Source organism: Drepanopeziza brunnea, assembly GCF_022702325.1.
Source record: "Drepanopeziza brunnea f. sp. 'multigermtubi' strain 214-2 chromosome Unknown ctg10, whole genome shotgun sequence".
Taxonomy (NCBI): Eukaryota; Fungi; Ascomycota; class Leotiomycetes; order Helotiales; family Drepanopezizaceae; genus Drepanopeziza; species Drepanopeziza brunnea.
In genome coordinates, this window is record NW_027094073.1 from 2,105,569 (window position 1) to 2,120,270 (window position 14,702).

Sequence of the window (14,702 nt, forward strand, 5' to 3'; positions counted from 1 at the left end):
TTTGATCTTGAGATTTGATCTTAGGCGCTGCCGCGGTTGCATCAATAGTGGTGGAAAAACTCGCTTATGAGTGTTATTATTTTATACGCCCAGCCCCTGAGTATATTAGATGGATGCGGATGGATGCCATCATACCTGATGGCAGGGGAGTGGAGGTACAGCCTGAGTCTGTCTGACTTTCCCATCACCTCCTGCTGCATTTTCAATTATCGATCCCAGCGATCTCACCCTGTTACAGATGCCCAGCACACGGCCAGCCGTCAGATACCGTCGACCGATTTCCAGAGTTTACAACTTATAAAATCTGCATGGGGTTTCTCGGACTCTTGCGTATGGTGCCAGGCTTGGGAACTTCGGGCACATGAACTTATTTGGTCGTCGGCGAATTGCTTGCCCCGTCAATGATCTGGACAATATACCCTACAGCAAATCGGCCTATGTCAGCCTGCGTGCATGCGGCCGGTACCCAGTCTCTTTCGGAGATATATATGAAGCTCGTATGAACGGTACCCCGATTATATTCTTCGGCAGAGCATCATCATGCTCCCATGAGATCATTCCCCGATTCCAGCTTCAAGGTTTAATCGGTCGAAGCTTCACTTCGATGACCCACCCCCGACTGCCGAATTCTTCACGAGACGCAATGTCGAGCACTTCACCAGAGCCGTCCCCAGCATCTGCAACTGGACGCAGCAGGACTTTTTCCATCTCTAGAGACAAGCTCAAGATTGACATCCCTTCTCCGCGTCTAGCCCTGCTCACGAATAGTAACGGCAACACGACTGAAAATGAAGCTCTACACTCTCCAAATCCGCTAAAATCGCCCAATTCTCGCCGCATGCAAATCTTGGCTCGCGACGGAATCCTGGGATCAGGCCAGAAAGTGAGGAATCTCTCACAGTCCTCCGGTGACAGGGAACCCGTGATAAACGGTGCGCAACACAGACCAAACAGCGACGACGGCATCGATCCGTTGAAGAGAAGGATCACCGATGCTGGTATTGACTATCCCAGGCGCAGAGCCACCATAGCTGTAAGCTTGTTGAACTCAGAAATCTTCGCGATTCTGACAGGCGTGACAGTGCGAGATATGTCGTTCCCGAAAATCCAGATGTGATGGATCAAAGCCAAAATGCAAGCTGTGCACCGATCTCGGAGCAGAGTGCATCTATCGGGAGCCTGGGATCAAACTGGATGCGGGCGACAAGCTCATCCTAGAGCGTCTCACCCGGATCGAGGGCTTGCTGCAGAATAGTCTGGTCGGGCGGGCCTCTAGTATGGCAATATCAGCGGGTTCGCCATCGATAACTGGGGCTACTACTATCAGCCATGAGGACATAATGATGCAAAGCACCAGCGACTTCGTGTCCATGATCCCCGCCACAGGTCTGAGAACATGGACTACCCCAACAAATATCTCAACGATGCCAAAGATCCATACAAATGCTGCACTCCATCTCCTTCAATGGCCTTTGATTCGTGATCTGGTATCGCGGCCCTATGATCCTCAAATTCTCCTCCAACTCGAGATGGCTCGAGAACCCCTCGCTCTATCGAAGACACCATGCCTAGACCTGTCCAATACCTCAGCCTACACCGAGTCATTTTTCTCCAAAGTCAACGTATGGTATGCATGCGTCAATCCCTTCAACTGGAAAAACCACTATCGCACTGCACTGTCCAATGGGTTCCGTGAGGGCCCCGAGAGCTGCATCGTGCTTCTAGTACTAGCTCTCGGCCAGGCGAGCTGCGGTACAAGCATTTCCAGAGTTCCGCCAAGCGAAGATCCACCAGGACTACCATATTTCGCAGCTGCTTGGGCTCTGCTGCCTGGCTTGATTGCGAGAAACTCGGTTCTCTCTGCCCAGTGCACACTTCTGGCCTCAGCGTACCTCTTCTATTTGGTCCGTCCCCTTGAAGCCTGGACACTGTTGAGCAGTACCAGCACCAAGCTTCAGCTCCTTCTCAGCGCACCCGGGAGAATCCCGATAGGTCAGCGGGAACTAAGCGAGCGAGTCTACTGGAACGCCCTTCTGTTCGAGAGCGACCTTCTCGCTGAGATGGACCTCCCACACTCGGGAATCGTCCAATACGAAGAGCTCGTTGGTCTGCCCGGCGGGTTCGAACCAGAGATGGAAGAGAGTGTTGGCCGTGACGATTTATGGTACTTCCTGGCTGAAATTGCGCTCCGGCGCCTTCTAAATCGAGTCAGTCAGCTCATCTACTCCAAAGACTCAATGGCATCGATGCAGAGTCTCGAGCCCGTGGTGGCAGAATTGGACTTCCAGCTAGCGCAATGGTACGAAAGCCTACCGGTTGCGTTACAGTTTCCTTATGGTCGGACCCCGCTTGCAGACCCGGCCCAGACGGTGCTGCGTCTGCGATACTTCGCCTGCCGGACTATCATTTTCCGACCTTACATCTTTGCGGTCCTCGACAATGAGCAGTCAGCGATGGATGCTTCGGTTCGCGAGAACTGCCGAAAGTGTCTCGAGGCTTCCATCAGACAATTGGAGCACATCACGGCTCAGTAAGGCGACCGCACGCCCTTCTCTGCAGAAGTAACTGCTAACGCGAGAGCCAGTCATGCCGGTCACATACCGTATCTCTGGCAAGGGGCGCTCTCCATCGTCTCCCAAACCCTGCTCCTGATGGGCGCCACCATGTCGCCATCACTATCCAGCATCGTCGCCACCCTGGTCCCCAAAATGGACACCGTCGACGCGATCATCAACAACGTCGTTCTGGAGATCGAGCGATATGCACATCTTGCACCTAGCCTGAGTCTCGGAGCCGAGATCATCCGCGAGGCTGAGATGCGGCGGCGCAGCTACCTCGGCGGAGGATAAAGCGTTTTCCTCGAATGAGGACTTATCCGCCCTTTCGAAATATGCTTGCAGTCCACTGGACTAGAAATAATCCTCCTTCCATGGATGACGATCGCGCCAAGGTCCTAATCCTCCTGCGCCATATGTGCAGGTAGTTGTACGGAAATTGCACTCATACATCAGTCACTATATATATATATATATATATATACGTACGCTATATCTATAAGACCTAACCAGAAAAATCACTCTTTTCTTCGGTTCGCACGCACCTTTATCGCTCTTCCTCTCCTCAAAAGATAGCATCCCCACGAACCCAAATGTCGATATCTATCAACAGCGGCGCCCTGTGGAAATCGTATCATCAGTCTGCATAATACGACATTCCAAATCCAGATCTTAATAGTGAAGTGACAATATCGAGATTTGGGTTTGGATTTCTAAGGTGCGTGATAGATAGATAGCTTTTAGCTTTCAGCTGAGGCCGAGCCCGAAGGCTCTATCCATCCATCCATCCATCCATCCATCCATCCATCCATCCATCCACATTGTCGCTGTATCGAAAAGGGGGAGGGGAGGGGAGGGAAGGGAAGGGGAGGAGAGAGGGAGGACAGAGGGAAGTGTGATATGATATCACAGTGTATTTCCCTCCACCTACATCCAGACGCGATACAATCGAAAAAAGAATAAAGAAAAAGAAAAAAACAATAACCTCGTACATAAGTACATCGCTATCCGTATACAGGTTACGTTACACTAATCGCGCTGGACGACAATCTTAAAATCTAAATCCCTTACAACAACAACCCTCTCTGTAACCTGTGTATCTGTATACCAACCGGCTCTCGTGACTCAGACGACATGACGCCCCTAAAGTAGCTGTCCGGTACCGCATGAACCCGACATGTAGGAAATTTGGGCACCCGCGGAAAGGACTAAAAAACAGAGAGGGAATTTGAATTCGAATTGCGTGCGTAAGAACAAAGGAATAAGATGGTTTAAGGCGGATTAGATACCGGTGATCTCTTCGTCGACGAGGACGTCAGGGTCAGTCGATGTCCTTTGCGCTGTATTGTGTTCACTAGGGTCTTCGAGGTAGACTGATGGGGGTTAATTATGTTTAGATCAAAAAGGGGGAGTGAGAAATGGCTTACTGTTCGGCCTGATAAACCAAGCGCACACCGCGGCCACCACGAAAGATCCCGTTAATACCACGAATACCGCCTGCGGGAAGGTGCCCACCGTATTGGCGTATATCAGGTTAAAAATCAGAGGGCAAATGACCCTCGCCAGCGCGTGCAGCAGGCCTGTCGCGCCGAGTAGTTGCCCTACTCTGTCATGCGGCACGTGTTTTGTGAGTGCGGACTGTAAGGTAGGGCTGCCGATTCCTCCTAGCGAGGCGATAACACCAGCAAGTACAAAGATCCCAGGTGTGCGCACTGTAGCATACATCGCATACCCGACAATCTCCGCCACAATAGCCGCTCGTATGATCACTAGATCCAGCTTATCAGAGCCCGTGTTGGGCTGAGCTACAGCGACGCCCGATTCTCGTCTTTCGCGGTTTGCGCGACGGGTGCGCACGAGGTAGTTGAGCAAGGGGAGGATGATAAGCAGCGCGGAGACGCGGCAGATGTTTACGAGGGAGGAGAAGGCTGCGATCTCGGGAGTGCCCCAGGCGAACTGGAATCCGAGGTAGTAGACGACGACCGTCAGGGCGCCCAAGGCGACGCCGAAGACGATGGTGTCGACGATGGAGAGAAGGATCAGGTTGGCGCGGAGTTTGCATGAGGTGCCGGCACCTGTTGGCCAGAGGATTTTGAGGGGTTCGAGGATGTTTAGTTTTCGGCCGAGGGCGGAGATGGAGGACCGGCCGTTGCTGTATGCACTGGAGTCATAGACGTCCGAGGTCATGACCGGGCTGGATTCTGTGGCGTGTCGTTCTCGAGCGAGGTTCTGACGTTTCTTGGTCAGGGACTCGGGGACCACGAGTAAGATGAAGGCGATGAAAGCTGCATGGATTGCAAGCGCAAAGTAGAAGGGAGTAATGATCGAGCCAGTCTTTTTAACCATGAGAGCGGCAATCAAGGGTCCACTTGCTATTCCAGCGAACAGACAAGCATGGAAATAGCCAAAAGCCACCGCTCGTTTCGGAGGGGCCGTACAGTCCGATGCGTAGGCGTGGGTAAGCGCCATGCCAGCGTTGAAAGAGCCGCAAATTCCATCGAAAACAGAGCCAAGAAGGATCCAATGATAGCTGAAGGTATCCGGATAGGTCCCTGCCAGAATGACGAGGATCTCTCCGATAAAAGCTCCCGCGCTGGTGATTGTAAGAAACTTCAGACGTCCATATCGATCCGACCAAGCACCCAGTTTGGGAGACACAACTGCGCTTAAGGCCCCGGTAATAGTCGTCATGTAGAGCGAGAACTTCGTAGCTAGCGCTTGCACCTCTGGGATTCGACATTGCGGATTATCCGAGCCCAGTAAGACAGGCTTCAAGACCATCTGCGGATTCGCAGACGACTTCTCCATGAAGTATTCCCGACACACGAGTTGCAGGATCAGGTTGAGCTTGGGCACGATAATCCCCCCGGCCGCCAGCGCAAAGAGGAAGAAGGGTGGCAATAGCCAGTACATCTACATTGTCCATCCCATCAGCGCCACTGCACTCGACGCCCGAGCTTGGAGGTAGGAATGTATGGTATGTAACTCACAGATGGCTTCTGCCACCACGTTAAGCCATCGTAGTCTGCCTGTCCCTCCCACTCGGCTTCCCCCTTTCCAGCTCCAGGCCCATCGCTCGAGGGGCTGCTCCCGCCCGCCAGCAGTGGCGTACCTTCGTCGCCTGCTTGCGGCTTCCCCAGTCCTGCCACCCGGCGCAGCGAGTTCTTCGCTCCCCAGAGGTGTTGCGAGCCAAGCTCGTCGCCAGCTTCTCCCACCACGCCTTTGTTGTCGTTTCCGATGGCCATGCTTGGCCGGTGGTAGCGAGAGGAGGGGGTGTGGTGCGGGTAAGCTTATCGCGTGTATGTATTGTTGATGTGATGTTGGTGTTGGTGTTGATTGACAGATCGTAGTTATGACTCCAATCCTCGGGGAATGCAGCAGCCAGAATCGTTGGCAGCACAGCGTTCTCTCTGGCGTCGATGTCAATCGTTTGTTTGCGTATTCTTCCAGCAGAGATGAAAGATAGGATCAGGATCAAGATCAAGATCAAGATCGTAGGACAGAGAAAGCTTGGAGTTGGAGTGGGAAAGACGACGGACGGTGTTGGTTCATCTTGAAAGCTTGCTTACTTGATTGTTCCCCGATAGGCTGGTGGGTAGGGGTAGTTGCAGCATCTGAGCGCTGGCTGCACTGGGCAGGAGGAGCGTGTCCGAGCTTGGATGGGGATGGGGTGGGGGTGGGGTGGGATCTGGTCCGGTCCGAGATCAAGACATGGATGATGACTGGGGAAGTTGCTTCTACAGTACTGGTACGTAAGTACTACCGGTAGTTGGGGGAATAGATCTCTACTGTATTGTAGCCTGAGCTTGGTAATCGGCTCGACGTCACCAGCCTTTGTTTACTTTCGGTCTGGAGGCTCAGGGAAGTAAGCTTTGGAGGGTTCCTGTGCAGTCCTGTGCAGTCCTATGCAGAGTACAAATGCAAAAGATAAGCTCTCTTGACGCGCCAATGACGATCGACGGTCGTCAGGGTCCAAGGGTCGGCCTATGCAGTGACATAATGCAACAGTAGCTAGGTACCGGTAGCTCATTTGTACAGTACTATACTGTAGCTGCACCCATGCTCGGCCATGAGCGAGTGAGCGAGAGAAAATATATATATATATATATATATATTCGGCTTGAGGTTGTACTACGTATGTATACACTGACTGACTTCACTTCACTTGGCCCTTAATCATATACCCTATACAGCTTCTCCCTTAAAATATAGTCACTAGGCTGCCTACTACACCAGGGTATCCTTATCTATGTAGCCGTAGCGAATCTCGTCCTTCCTTGCCCTGGTCCAGCAAAGAATTCTTTGCTTGCGCCGCACTTGGCATTCGTACATGCGGGGCATCTCAGGCCCATCTGCTTACTGCAGATCTCCCCGCTGTCCAGATGCTTCTTCGCGATATCTGCTAAAGCTTGAATGAATACCGGTGAGCCGTTCAAACTCTCACATCGCTTGATCGTATCCTGGTGACCTGACTCGCCAATAACTTCTTCATCGAGCTCGTAGAGCGTCTCGATGTGGTCGGATGTGAATGCCACGGGGATAAGAATCATGTTCTTTTGCCCCTTCTTGATATAGTTCTCTACCGTATCGCTGGTCTGGGCCCCCAACCAAGCTTTGGGGCCGACCTGAGATTGCCAGACCAGGCGGTATGGGTTCGAGTGGCCGAGTCTCTGCATGACAGCGTGAACTGTGGCAGCGACCTCGGCAGGATACGGGTCACCTATGGGGGTCAGCAATGATCATTTCTCTGCATGGACACAGCATACCTCGGTTCACAACATCCATGGGCAAGCTGTGGGCGGAGAAGAGAAGCACGACGCTGTCTCTTTGGTCCTCCGGGTAAGAAGCCAGCGATTCCTCGACATTGAGCGCAATAGCATCAACAAGCCCTGGGTGGGCCGGCCACCTATCAATGACACTCCAATTTATGGATCCGTCATTACTGAAGTTCGCAGACTTCCCCTCCAGCTTTTGCCTGATTTTCCACAGCTCATTCAAGCTGCTTCCGGTCGTTGAGCAACTGTACTGCGGATATTGGGTGAAGGCCACGGCCCTCCCTCCCTTTCCATTCCCAAATCCATCCGCCAATAATTTATTATACATCTCCTCAGTTAACGGATTGGCATAGCGAAAAGCAACGTATGGTTTGTGTGGGGCAGTCTCCGGCGACATCTTGTCCAGTATCTTGCACATCTCCGCCGCTTGGTACTCCGACCACTTGCGAATTGGGGAGCCACCACCGATTGCCGCATATTGCTTTTGGATCTTGGGGGTTCTTCGCTTGGAGATGAGAGGGCCAAGGTAGCTTTGAAATCGCCCGAGTGGAATCAAGTCTGCATCCGCCTAGGAGAGGGTCAGTCGGGGGAGAACTCGAGCGTTGCGGGCAGGGGGCGTACAAAGAGCCTGCTCAAGAAATCGCCAACTTCATCCGTTGTCTGCGGTCCTCCCATGTTCATGAACACTATTGCCGTCGGTCCTTTGGAACTAGTTCCATCTTGCGTAACAGGTGGCGCCATCGTCGCAAGTGAGCGGACTTGATTCGCGCCTCCTCGTTGCCATATTGGAGATGTCGAATTGCTCGTGAACTTAGAGATGCTCGATTGGGTTGCTCTTTTGGTGAGCTGGGTCATGGGGTTTCGGAAAGCCATGATCTTTGTACAGCTGGTTCGGTTCAAGAGAGGTGTTATGATTTGTTGTCCCAGGGCCTCGAGAAGAAAGTTCTCTGTACTGTGTAGCTAGATGTACAGGGATTAGTAGTTGTAACGGGGATTTGAATGTCCGATGCTATGAACGACCAATCAAATTCCTTTGATTTGAGGGTCATGTCCGGACAGTCACGTGGATTGGTGACCGTGTTTGATATCCCGACGCGTGGCTGCCTGCATGCTTGCGACAGGACTGATCGCATTCAAGTCCAGAGTCCACACTCCGACGATACCATCTCAACCGAACAATCTACATATGTAACGAATTCCCTACTATGGGAGACTCTAGACCATCATGGCAAACGCAAGATGAGGAGGAGGAAGAGGAGGAGCTCGATGAGAATGTAGGTACGCGCTCGCTCATCGTCAATAAATACCTTGCTAACGGCAACAGAACTATACCACTTCAAACGATGCCATTCTCTTCGCGATTGAAGTCAGCTCATCGATGCTTGCGATCCCTCCAGAATCGGATGATAAGAAGGCCGAAAAAGACAGCCCGGCACTGGCAGCCATCAAATGCGCATACCAAATTATGACACAGCGTATTATCTCCAGTCCCAAGGATATGATGGGAGTCCTGTTATTTGGTACGAAAAAATCCAAATTTCAAGAAGACAATTCACACAGCCGGGGCAACATCACATATCCCCATTGCTACTTGCTAAGCGACCTCGGCATCCCTTCCGCGGAAGATGTCAAGCAGCTGAGAGCAATCTCTGACGGCACCGATAATGCTGTCGGTATCCTCGCCCCATCTGAGGAGCCGGTATCCATGGCGAATATGCTTTTCTGCGCAAACCAAATCTTCACCACCAAGGCTCCCAACTTTGGTTCTCGGCGCCTGTTCATCATCACGGATCAAGACGAACCACATGCTACAGACAAACTTGCGAGATCCCAAGCGACTGTGAGAGCCAAGGATCTGTACGATCTCGGTGTTACAATTGAACTCTTTCCTATTTCTCACCCGGATCATGAATTTGACCGATCCAAGTTCTACGATGTATGTTGGCTCAACCTTCGGAACAGCAATATCTAACATCTTTAGGATATCATTTATCGCGACCCTGCCGATGGCGGAGATCTTCCCTTAGCGCAGACCAAGTTGAAGTCCTCGGGTGGAGGCATCTCTCTGCTCATGAGCCTTATATCTGACATCAACTCCAAGCAAGTAGCGAAGCGGGCGCTATTTTCTGGCTTGCCATTTGAAATAGGCCCTGGTTTGACCATCTCAGTCAAAGGATACAACTTACTTCAAAAGCAAAAGCCTGCTCGCTCCTGTTACATCTACGAGAAGGGCGAGGAGCTTCAAATGGCGGTGGGGGTATCAGAACAGGTTAATGCAGACACGAGCCGCAGAATCGAATCGTCCGAGATCAAAAAAGCTTACAGGTTTGGTGGAACTCAAGTACTTTTCACTGCCGAGGAGCAACTCAAAATCAAGTTCTTCGAATCGCCGGTATTGCGTATCATTGGCTTCAAGCCCCAGTCGATGCTTCCGATCTGGGCATCTGTGCAAAAGGCTACATTTATCTACCCCAGTGAAGACGGCTACACTGGATCCACTCGAACGTTCGCTGCTCTATGGCAGAAGCTTCTCAAAGATAAGATTATGGGGCTTGCATGGTTCATTGCACGAAAGAATGCTAAACCTCTGATCGTTGCTATTCTTCCTTCTGCAGAGCGAATTGACGAAACGACAGGCGCCCAAGTCGTCCCCCAAGGTCTCTGGCTATATCCCCTGCCTTTTGCGGACGACATCCGCGAGAATCCAACCAAAGCCAAACCTTTCGACGCCCCGGACAATCTCGTAGATGAAATGAGAAAGGTAGTAAAGCAACTCCAACTTCCCAAAGCTATCTACGATCCTACCAAATACTCGAATCCGCAGCTACAGACATTCTACAAATGGCTCCAAATCATTGCTCTCGACGATGATGCCCCACCAGACGATGAGCCCCTCGTGAACGACACCACTATCCCCAAATACCGCCAAATTAACAAGCGCGCCGGCGAGTATATACAAAATTGGGGCCTAGCCCTCGCTGAATACGCCACGGCCTATACCAAAACACATTACGGCGATGTTGGTGGCACACGACTGAAGCGAGGCAGTGACGATGATGGAGACGGAGCGGGCAGGAAGAGAATCAAAACGGAGAAGACTGGACTAGATGGCTTGAGCAACGCGCAGCTGAAGGTGGTTATCGGGTCTGGAGGGCTGGGCAAATACACGATTCCAGAACTCAAGGATTTCATGCATACGAAGGGACTGAGCTCGGCGGGGAAGAAGGCGGATTTGGTGGAGAGGATTGAGGCGTGGGTCGAGGGGAACTGTTGAGTGATGTGGACATCTCTTCACTAGGTGTAGGAGTACCAGTTCAAGTATGAAGGAAAAAAAGGAAGGAAGGGGACTAGTTCGGGGCTTTGTTTGTTCTCCTAGGTTAAGCGAGGCGTATCTTATTTAGGTGGTTTTTGCAGGTAGCAAGCGAAGGGATGGGCATGTCCGATCTTCTTTTTACCGAGTCCGTGAGACAGATAGGCGGGCTGGCACAAGTGATAGGGATGCCCGCACGCTGAAAAGGCGCCTCGGTCTCGCTGCGGCCTTCGCCGTATCATTAGATGCAGGGCAGTTGGAGGCGAGTGAGGATGGCTGAGAAGCTGTTCTCGGTATGTAGGGTAGATCGGAGGCCGAGGTTTCATACAGTCTTTGTATTGGATAGAAGGCAGGTGGATAGGTACTACGTCCCAGGCGGAAGTTTTACCCCTTGAGGGCAGGGCAACCAGGGGGTTTATAGTGGGAACCAAACTTTTGAGGCACCCTCGAGGGGTAATACTTACGCCTGTACCGTGGTATGTTAGTGGGACTTGACGTCGCAACTTTAGGGGCCAAGTTGCGACGTCAAGTCCCACTATTATCTGACGGAGTTCGATATCTACAAGCTTGTGTTGGTATATGAGGCATGTGACGAGATATGAAAGAAGACAAATCATTTGGAAACAGAAAACAATGACAATAAGACTAAGATAAAGGGCAAAAAGAGACAAGATTGACTATAATCATCGGCGGTCGCTGCTTCAATTGAAGCTCGTCAGTAGCACTTTGATCGAAATCTACTTAAACGAGCCAAGCAAATGCTTGAGAGGCACTAGGCGGAGTTCCCTGGATTCTTGGCGAGGCGGGAGGCGGGGCGGGGCGAGGCGGGGCGGGCACGCAGTTTGATCAACAGATCCTTAATTCATCATTCACGGACTGCTTGCCCCCTCTCAGGGATTCACTCATTCACTCACTTGCGACCACGGAGTATCGATAAATCAAAAGCGAAAGAGACTCGAGGCGCCACGACCGAGGCGACGACGCGACCCAAGACAGGATCTTTCTTACTTTCTTTACACTGACGACGAGGGGGAAGCTCGACCATTCTTTATTACGGACGGGAGGCTTCGCGCAACGGGAACAATTGCAATTGGAAAGTTCTGCAGGGGGTATCGGGATCGGTCTCAGTCTCGGTATCAGTATCGGTATCGCGGTGACTCTGCTTGGAAAGAAAGACGCTGGCCACGAGAAAAGCAGGACGGGTGACGCTGGATAAATCCCTAGATCGGGGACAGAAGAAGAAATCAGCGCTCATCTGGCGGAAAATCGAGACATTGGAGACAGTGTAACCCACGCGTTGACTGCGTCGCGCTGTGGTGCCCCCTCCACCACCCCCTCGCTCTAGATGAGCAGCGATCGTAACGACCGCAACGATGGGCCTTTCTTTCAACACAACCTGCAATGTCACGCTCGAGGATTTGCGAAGTAGGGCTCCCGCTGCACCAGATTAGAGCGAGAGGATAAGTGCTAACGAAAGCAGTTGGGAAGTCAGAGGAGATCCTCGCTGCGAACATGAGCTTCCACTCCCTAGGCCTGATCGTCGCAGCAGCTTGCACCCTCATAGCCGTCCTAATCTCCTTCTACCTCATCTTCATGCACGCAACGCATTACACGAAGCCCTACGAACAGCGCCAGTAAGACCCTCCTCCCTATCCTCCATCCCCGCCCCCTGAAATTCAGAGCTCAGCTAACTCCCTTCCCCCAAGCATCATTCGCATCCTGTTCATGATCCCCGTCTACGCCATCGCCTCTGTCCTCACATTCCGCTTTTACTGGCACGCCGTCTATTTCCGGGTTATATGCGACTGCTACGAAGCTTTTGCCATCGCCTCCTTCTTCGCCCTACTGTGCCATTACATCGCCCCCAACCTACATGAGCAGAAGATGTATTTCCGTAGCATCGAGCCAAAAGGTTGGGTCTGGCCTGTCTCGTGGCTCAATAAATGCTGCGGCGGGGAGAGGGGCCCGTGGAGGACACCACGGAGCGGGTTGACATGGTTCAACATCATCTGGACGGGCGTCTACCACTACTGCTTTATTCGGGTTTCCATGACGGTCACGGCTGTTATCACGCAGCATTTTAAGAAGTACTGCGAGTCGTCAAACTCGCCTGTATTTGCGCACATTTGGGTACGTAGTCTTGCGACCCTGCTGCGGAGAGTGTATGGCTGATGGATGCAGATTCTTGTTATTGAAAGTGTGGCGGTGACGATCGCCATGTACTGTTTGATCCAGTTCTATATCCAGCTTCGCCTCGATCTTGGGCCACACAGTCCCTTCCTCAAGGTGCTGGCTATCAAGCTAGTTATTTTTTTGTCATTCTGGCAGTCGTTTGTGATCAGTATCCTGACGTCGACAACCGTAAAAGTGCTGGAGCCGACTTCTAAGATCGCCTATCCGGATCTGAGCGTGGGGATTCCATCATTGTTGCTTTGCATCGAGATGGCTCTCTTTGCCGTCTTGCACCTCTTCGCCTTCTCGTGGAAACCTTACGCTTCGTCCTCCTTTGGATCTGATTACCCCATGTCTCGTCTCAAGAACACCCACGGGCCAAAGCAAGGCGGCTTCCTGGGCCTCAAAGCCTTCGCAGACGCCATGAACCCCTGGGACTTGGTAAAAGCATTCGCCCGCGGAATGCGCTGGCTCTTTGTCGGTGTCAAGGAACGTGAAAACGACCCTTCGTACAAATTCGGCGCCTTCGACGTCAACAGCCCCCAAAATGAGTCCGTGAGCTTGGATTCCACCGACCCGAACGGCCCAAAACGCCCCGAGAAAAGGAATCTCCCCATCGCCGAGGAATTTCGAAGAAGTAAGTTTGGGCTGTCGGGTTTTGGGTTGCAGAAACAAGATGACGAAGGCAAGGGCTTGATTGCACATGCGCAACCGCACCCTGTGAGTCACAGCTCACCGAATCCGTTTCAGAAATTCCAGCACAGGTCCGGATACATCCCAGCGAGACAACGATACGACATCAATGGGCAGGACGTATCTTCTGGGGGGACGGTGTACAACGGTGCCTACCACCATCCTCCTCGCCCAGGGGGAATATCTCGCAGTTCCAGTCTGGTCTCAGCCGAGGACATCGGGATCGCAATTACAGACCCGCCTGAAATTTATCAGTCACATGTGGTGCAGCCGTATTTTCCGAAGCCTCGGGGCGAGACGTATCGGGATGAACTGAGAGAGGAGAGGAGGAAACTGCACCCCCAGCCCCCGTCGGAGCAATGGGCAAACGCCAGATGGCCTGCTCCGCCCGGGGTGCAGAATGCGTCATGGGGGCAGCAGGGTCAACAGTGGCCGCAGAATCGCAACTCTCCTCGAGACTTTGATCCACGACTGTTCTAGGTATTCTGAGATATTATGAAAGGGGGGGAGGGGGGATATGCAATACGACGAAATGATGGTTGCGGCTTGGGCGGGGCCGGGCCGGGCTGGGTTAAAATCGAACTGGCTTCTGAGTTTCAACGGGTGTTTACGATGGTAATTGGATGACTGGATGACTGGCTTGGGATGCCTTGATTTGGCTTATTCTGCTTCACCAGCTTCCGCGCTGGCAAGAACTTTGACTTGGCATGGGGCGTTTTCCGAGCGCTTTTATCAGGATTTCTTTTTCTCCAGGCGGAGAAGATGCAGTGGGCTGGCTGGCTCTGTAGGTATAGCGAAAAACTGGGTAGACACTGACTGGCCAGCTGCGGGTAATGGACGACGCGGGATTCCTCACGAGGGGTAGGGAGTAGGTTTTTAGTTAGATACCCGAATGAATAGCGACGAAAAGCAATTGAAAGGCTTGTGGAGAGGAGAGGAGAGGATGTAGATTGTAAAGCAAGAGTGGATGCATGGATTAATTAATGAATGGGTTAACGAATCGATGGATTGATGAATGAATGGAGAGATTAGCGAACGAAAGCGAGAGCTGGTTGAATGGAATGGAATGGAAATCAGGAATGAAATGGCTGAACGTGATGGAGTCCGACGTAGAGATCTCGGTCTTGTAGCTGGGTGGTTTAAAGGGGGGGGGTTGAGGAGGAGGAGGAGGACGGTGATGACGAAAGAGTTTTTGTA

General features: G+C 52.1%; 5 protein-coding genes across 6 annotated transcripts; 3 read left to right on the forward strand and 2 right to left on the reverse strand.

Moving 5' to 3' along the window:
• Positions 1–643: 643 nt before the first annotated feature.
• Positions 644–2,849, forward strand: L3040_006253 (uncharacterized protein; the record flags this gene model as incomplete). 2 transcript variants are annotated; one of them, XM_007295677.2, is made up of 3 exons in its annotated part: positions 644–1,033; positions 1,083–2,530; positions 2,585–2,849. In XM_007295677.2, the coding sequence occupies 3 exons, from the start codon at positions 644–646 to the stop codon at positions 2,847–2,849; spliced, it is 2,103 nt and encodes a 700-aa protein (XP_007295739.2). The 2 variants fall into 2 exon arrangements, with proteins under 2 accessions (XP_007295739.2, XP_066011353.1); XM_066157084.1 differs by lacking the exon at positions 2,585–2,849 and having other exon boundaries at positions 644–1,117.
• Positions 2,850–3,836: 987 nt separating this feature from the next.
• L3040_006254 (uncharacterized protein) lies at positions 3,837–5,800 on the reverse strand (the record flags this gene model as incomplete). Its single annotated transcript, XM_007295676.2, has 3 exons — positions 3,837–3,928; positions 3,983–5,468; positions 5,546–5,800. The coding sequence occupies 3 exons, from the start codon at positions 5,798–5,800 to the stop codon at positions 3,837–3,839; spliced, it is 1,833 nt and encodes a 610-aa protein (XP_007295738.2).
• A 1,002-nt stretch (positions 5,801–6,802) lies between these two features.
• L3040_006255 (uncharacterized protein) lies at positions 6,803–8,203 on the reverse strand (the record flags this gene model as incomplete). Its single annotated transcript, XM_007295675.2, has 3 exons — positions 6,803–7,275; positions 7,322–7,898; positions 7,952–8,203. 3 exons carry the CDS (start codon positions 8,201–8,203, stop codon positions 6,803–6,805), a joined length of 1,302 nt encoding a protein of 433 aa, XP_007295737.1.
• A 332-nt stretch (positions 8,204–8,535) lies between these two features.
• Positions 8,536–10,604, forward strand: L3040_006256 (uncharacterized protein; the record flags this gene model as incomplete). Its single annotated transcript, XM_007295674.2, has 3 exons — positions 8,536–8,604; positions 8,655–9,266; positions 9,312–10,604. The coding sequence occupies 3 exons, from the start codon at positions 8,536–8,538 to the stop codon at positions 10,602–10,604; spliced, it is 1,974 nt and encodes a 657-aa protein (XP_007295736.2).
• Positions 10,605–12,013: 1,409 nt separating this feature from the next.
• On the forward strand, positions 12,014–13,985 carry L3040_006257 (uncharacterized protein; the record flags this gene model as incomplete). The annotated part of the gene is made up of 4 exons (XM_007295673.2): positions 12,014–12,065; positions 12,121–12,274; positions 12,347–12,770; positions 12,822–13,985. 4 exons carry the CDS (start codon positions 12,014–12,016, stop codon positions 13,983–13,985), a joined length of 1,794 nt encoding a protein of 597 aa, XP_007295735.2.
• Between the last annotated feature and the right edge of the window lie 717 nt (positions 13,986–14,702).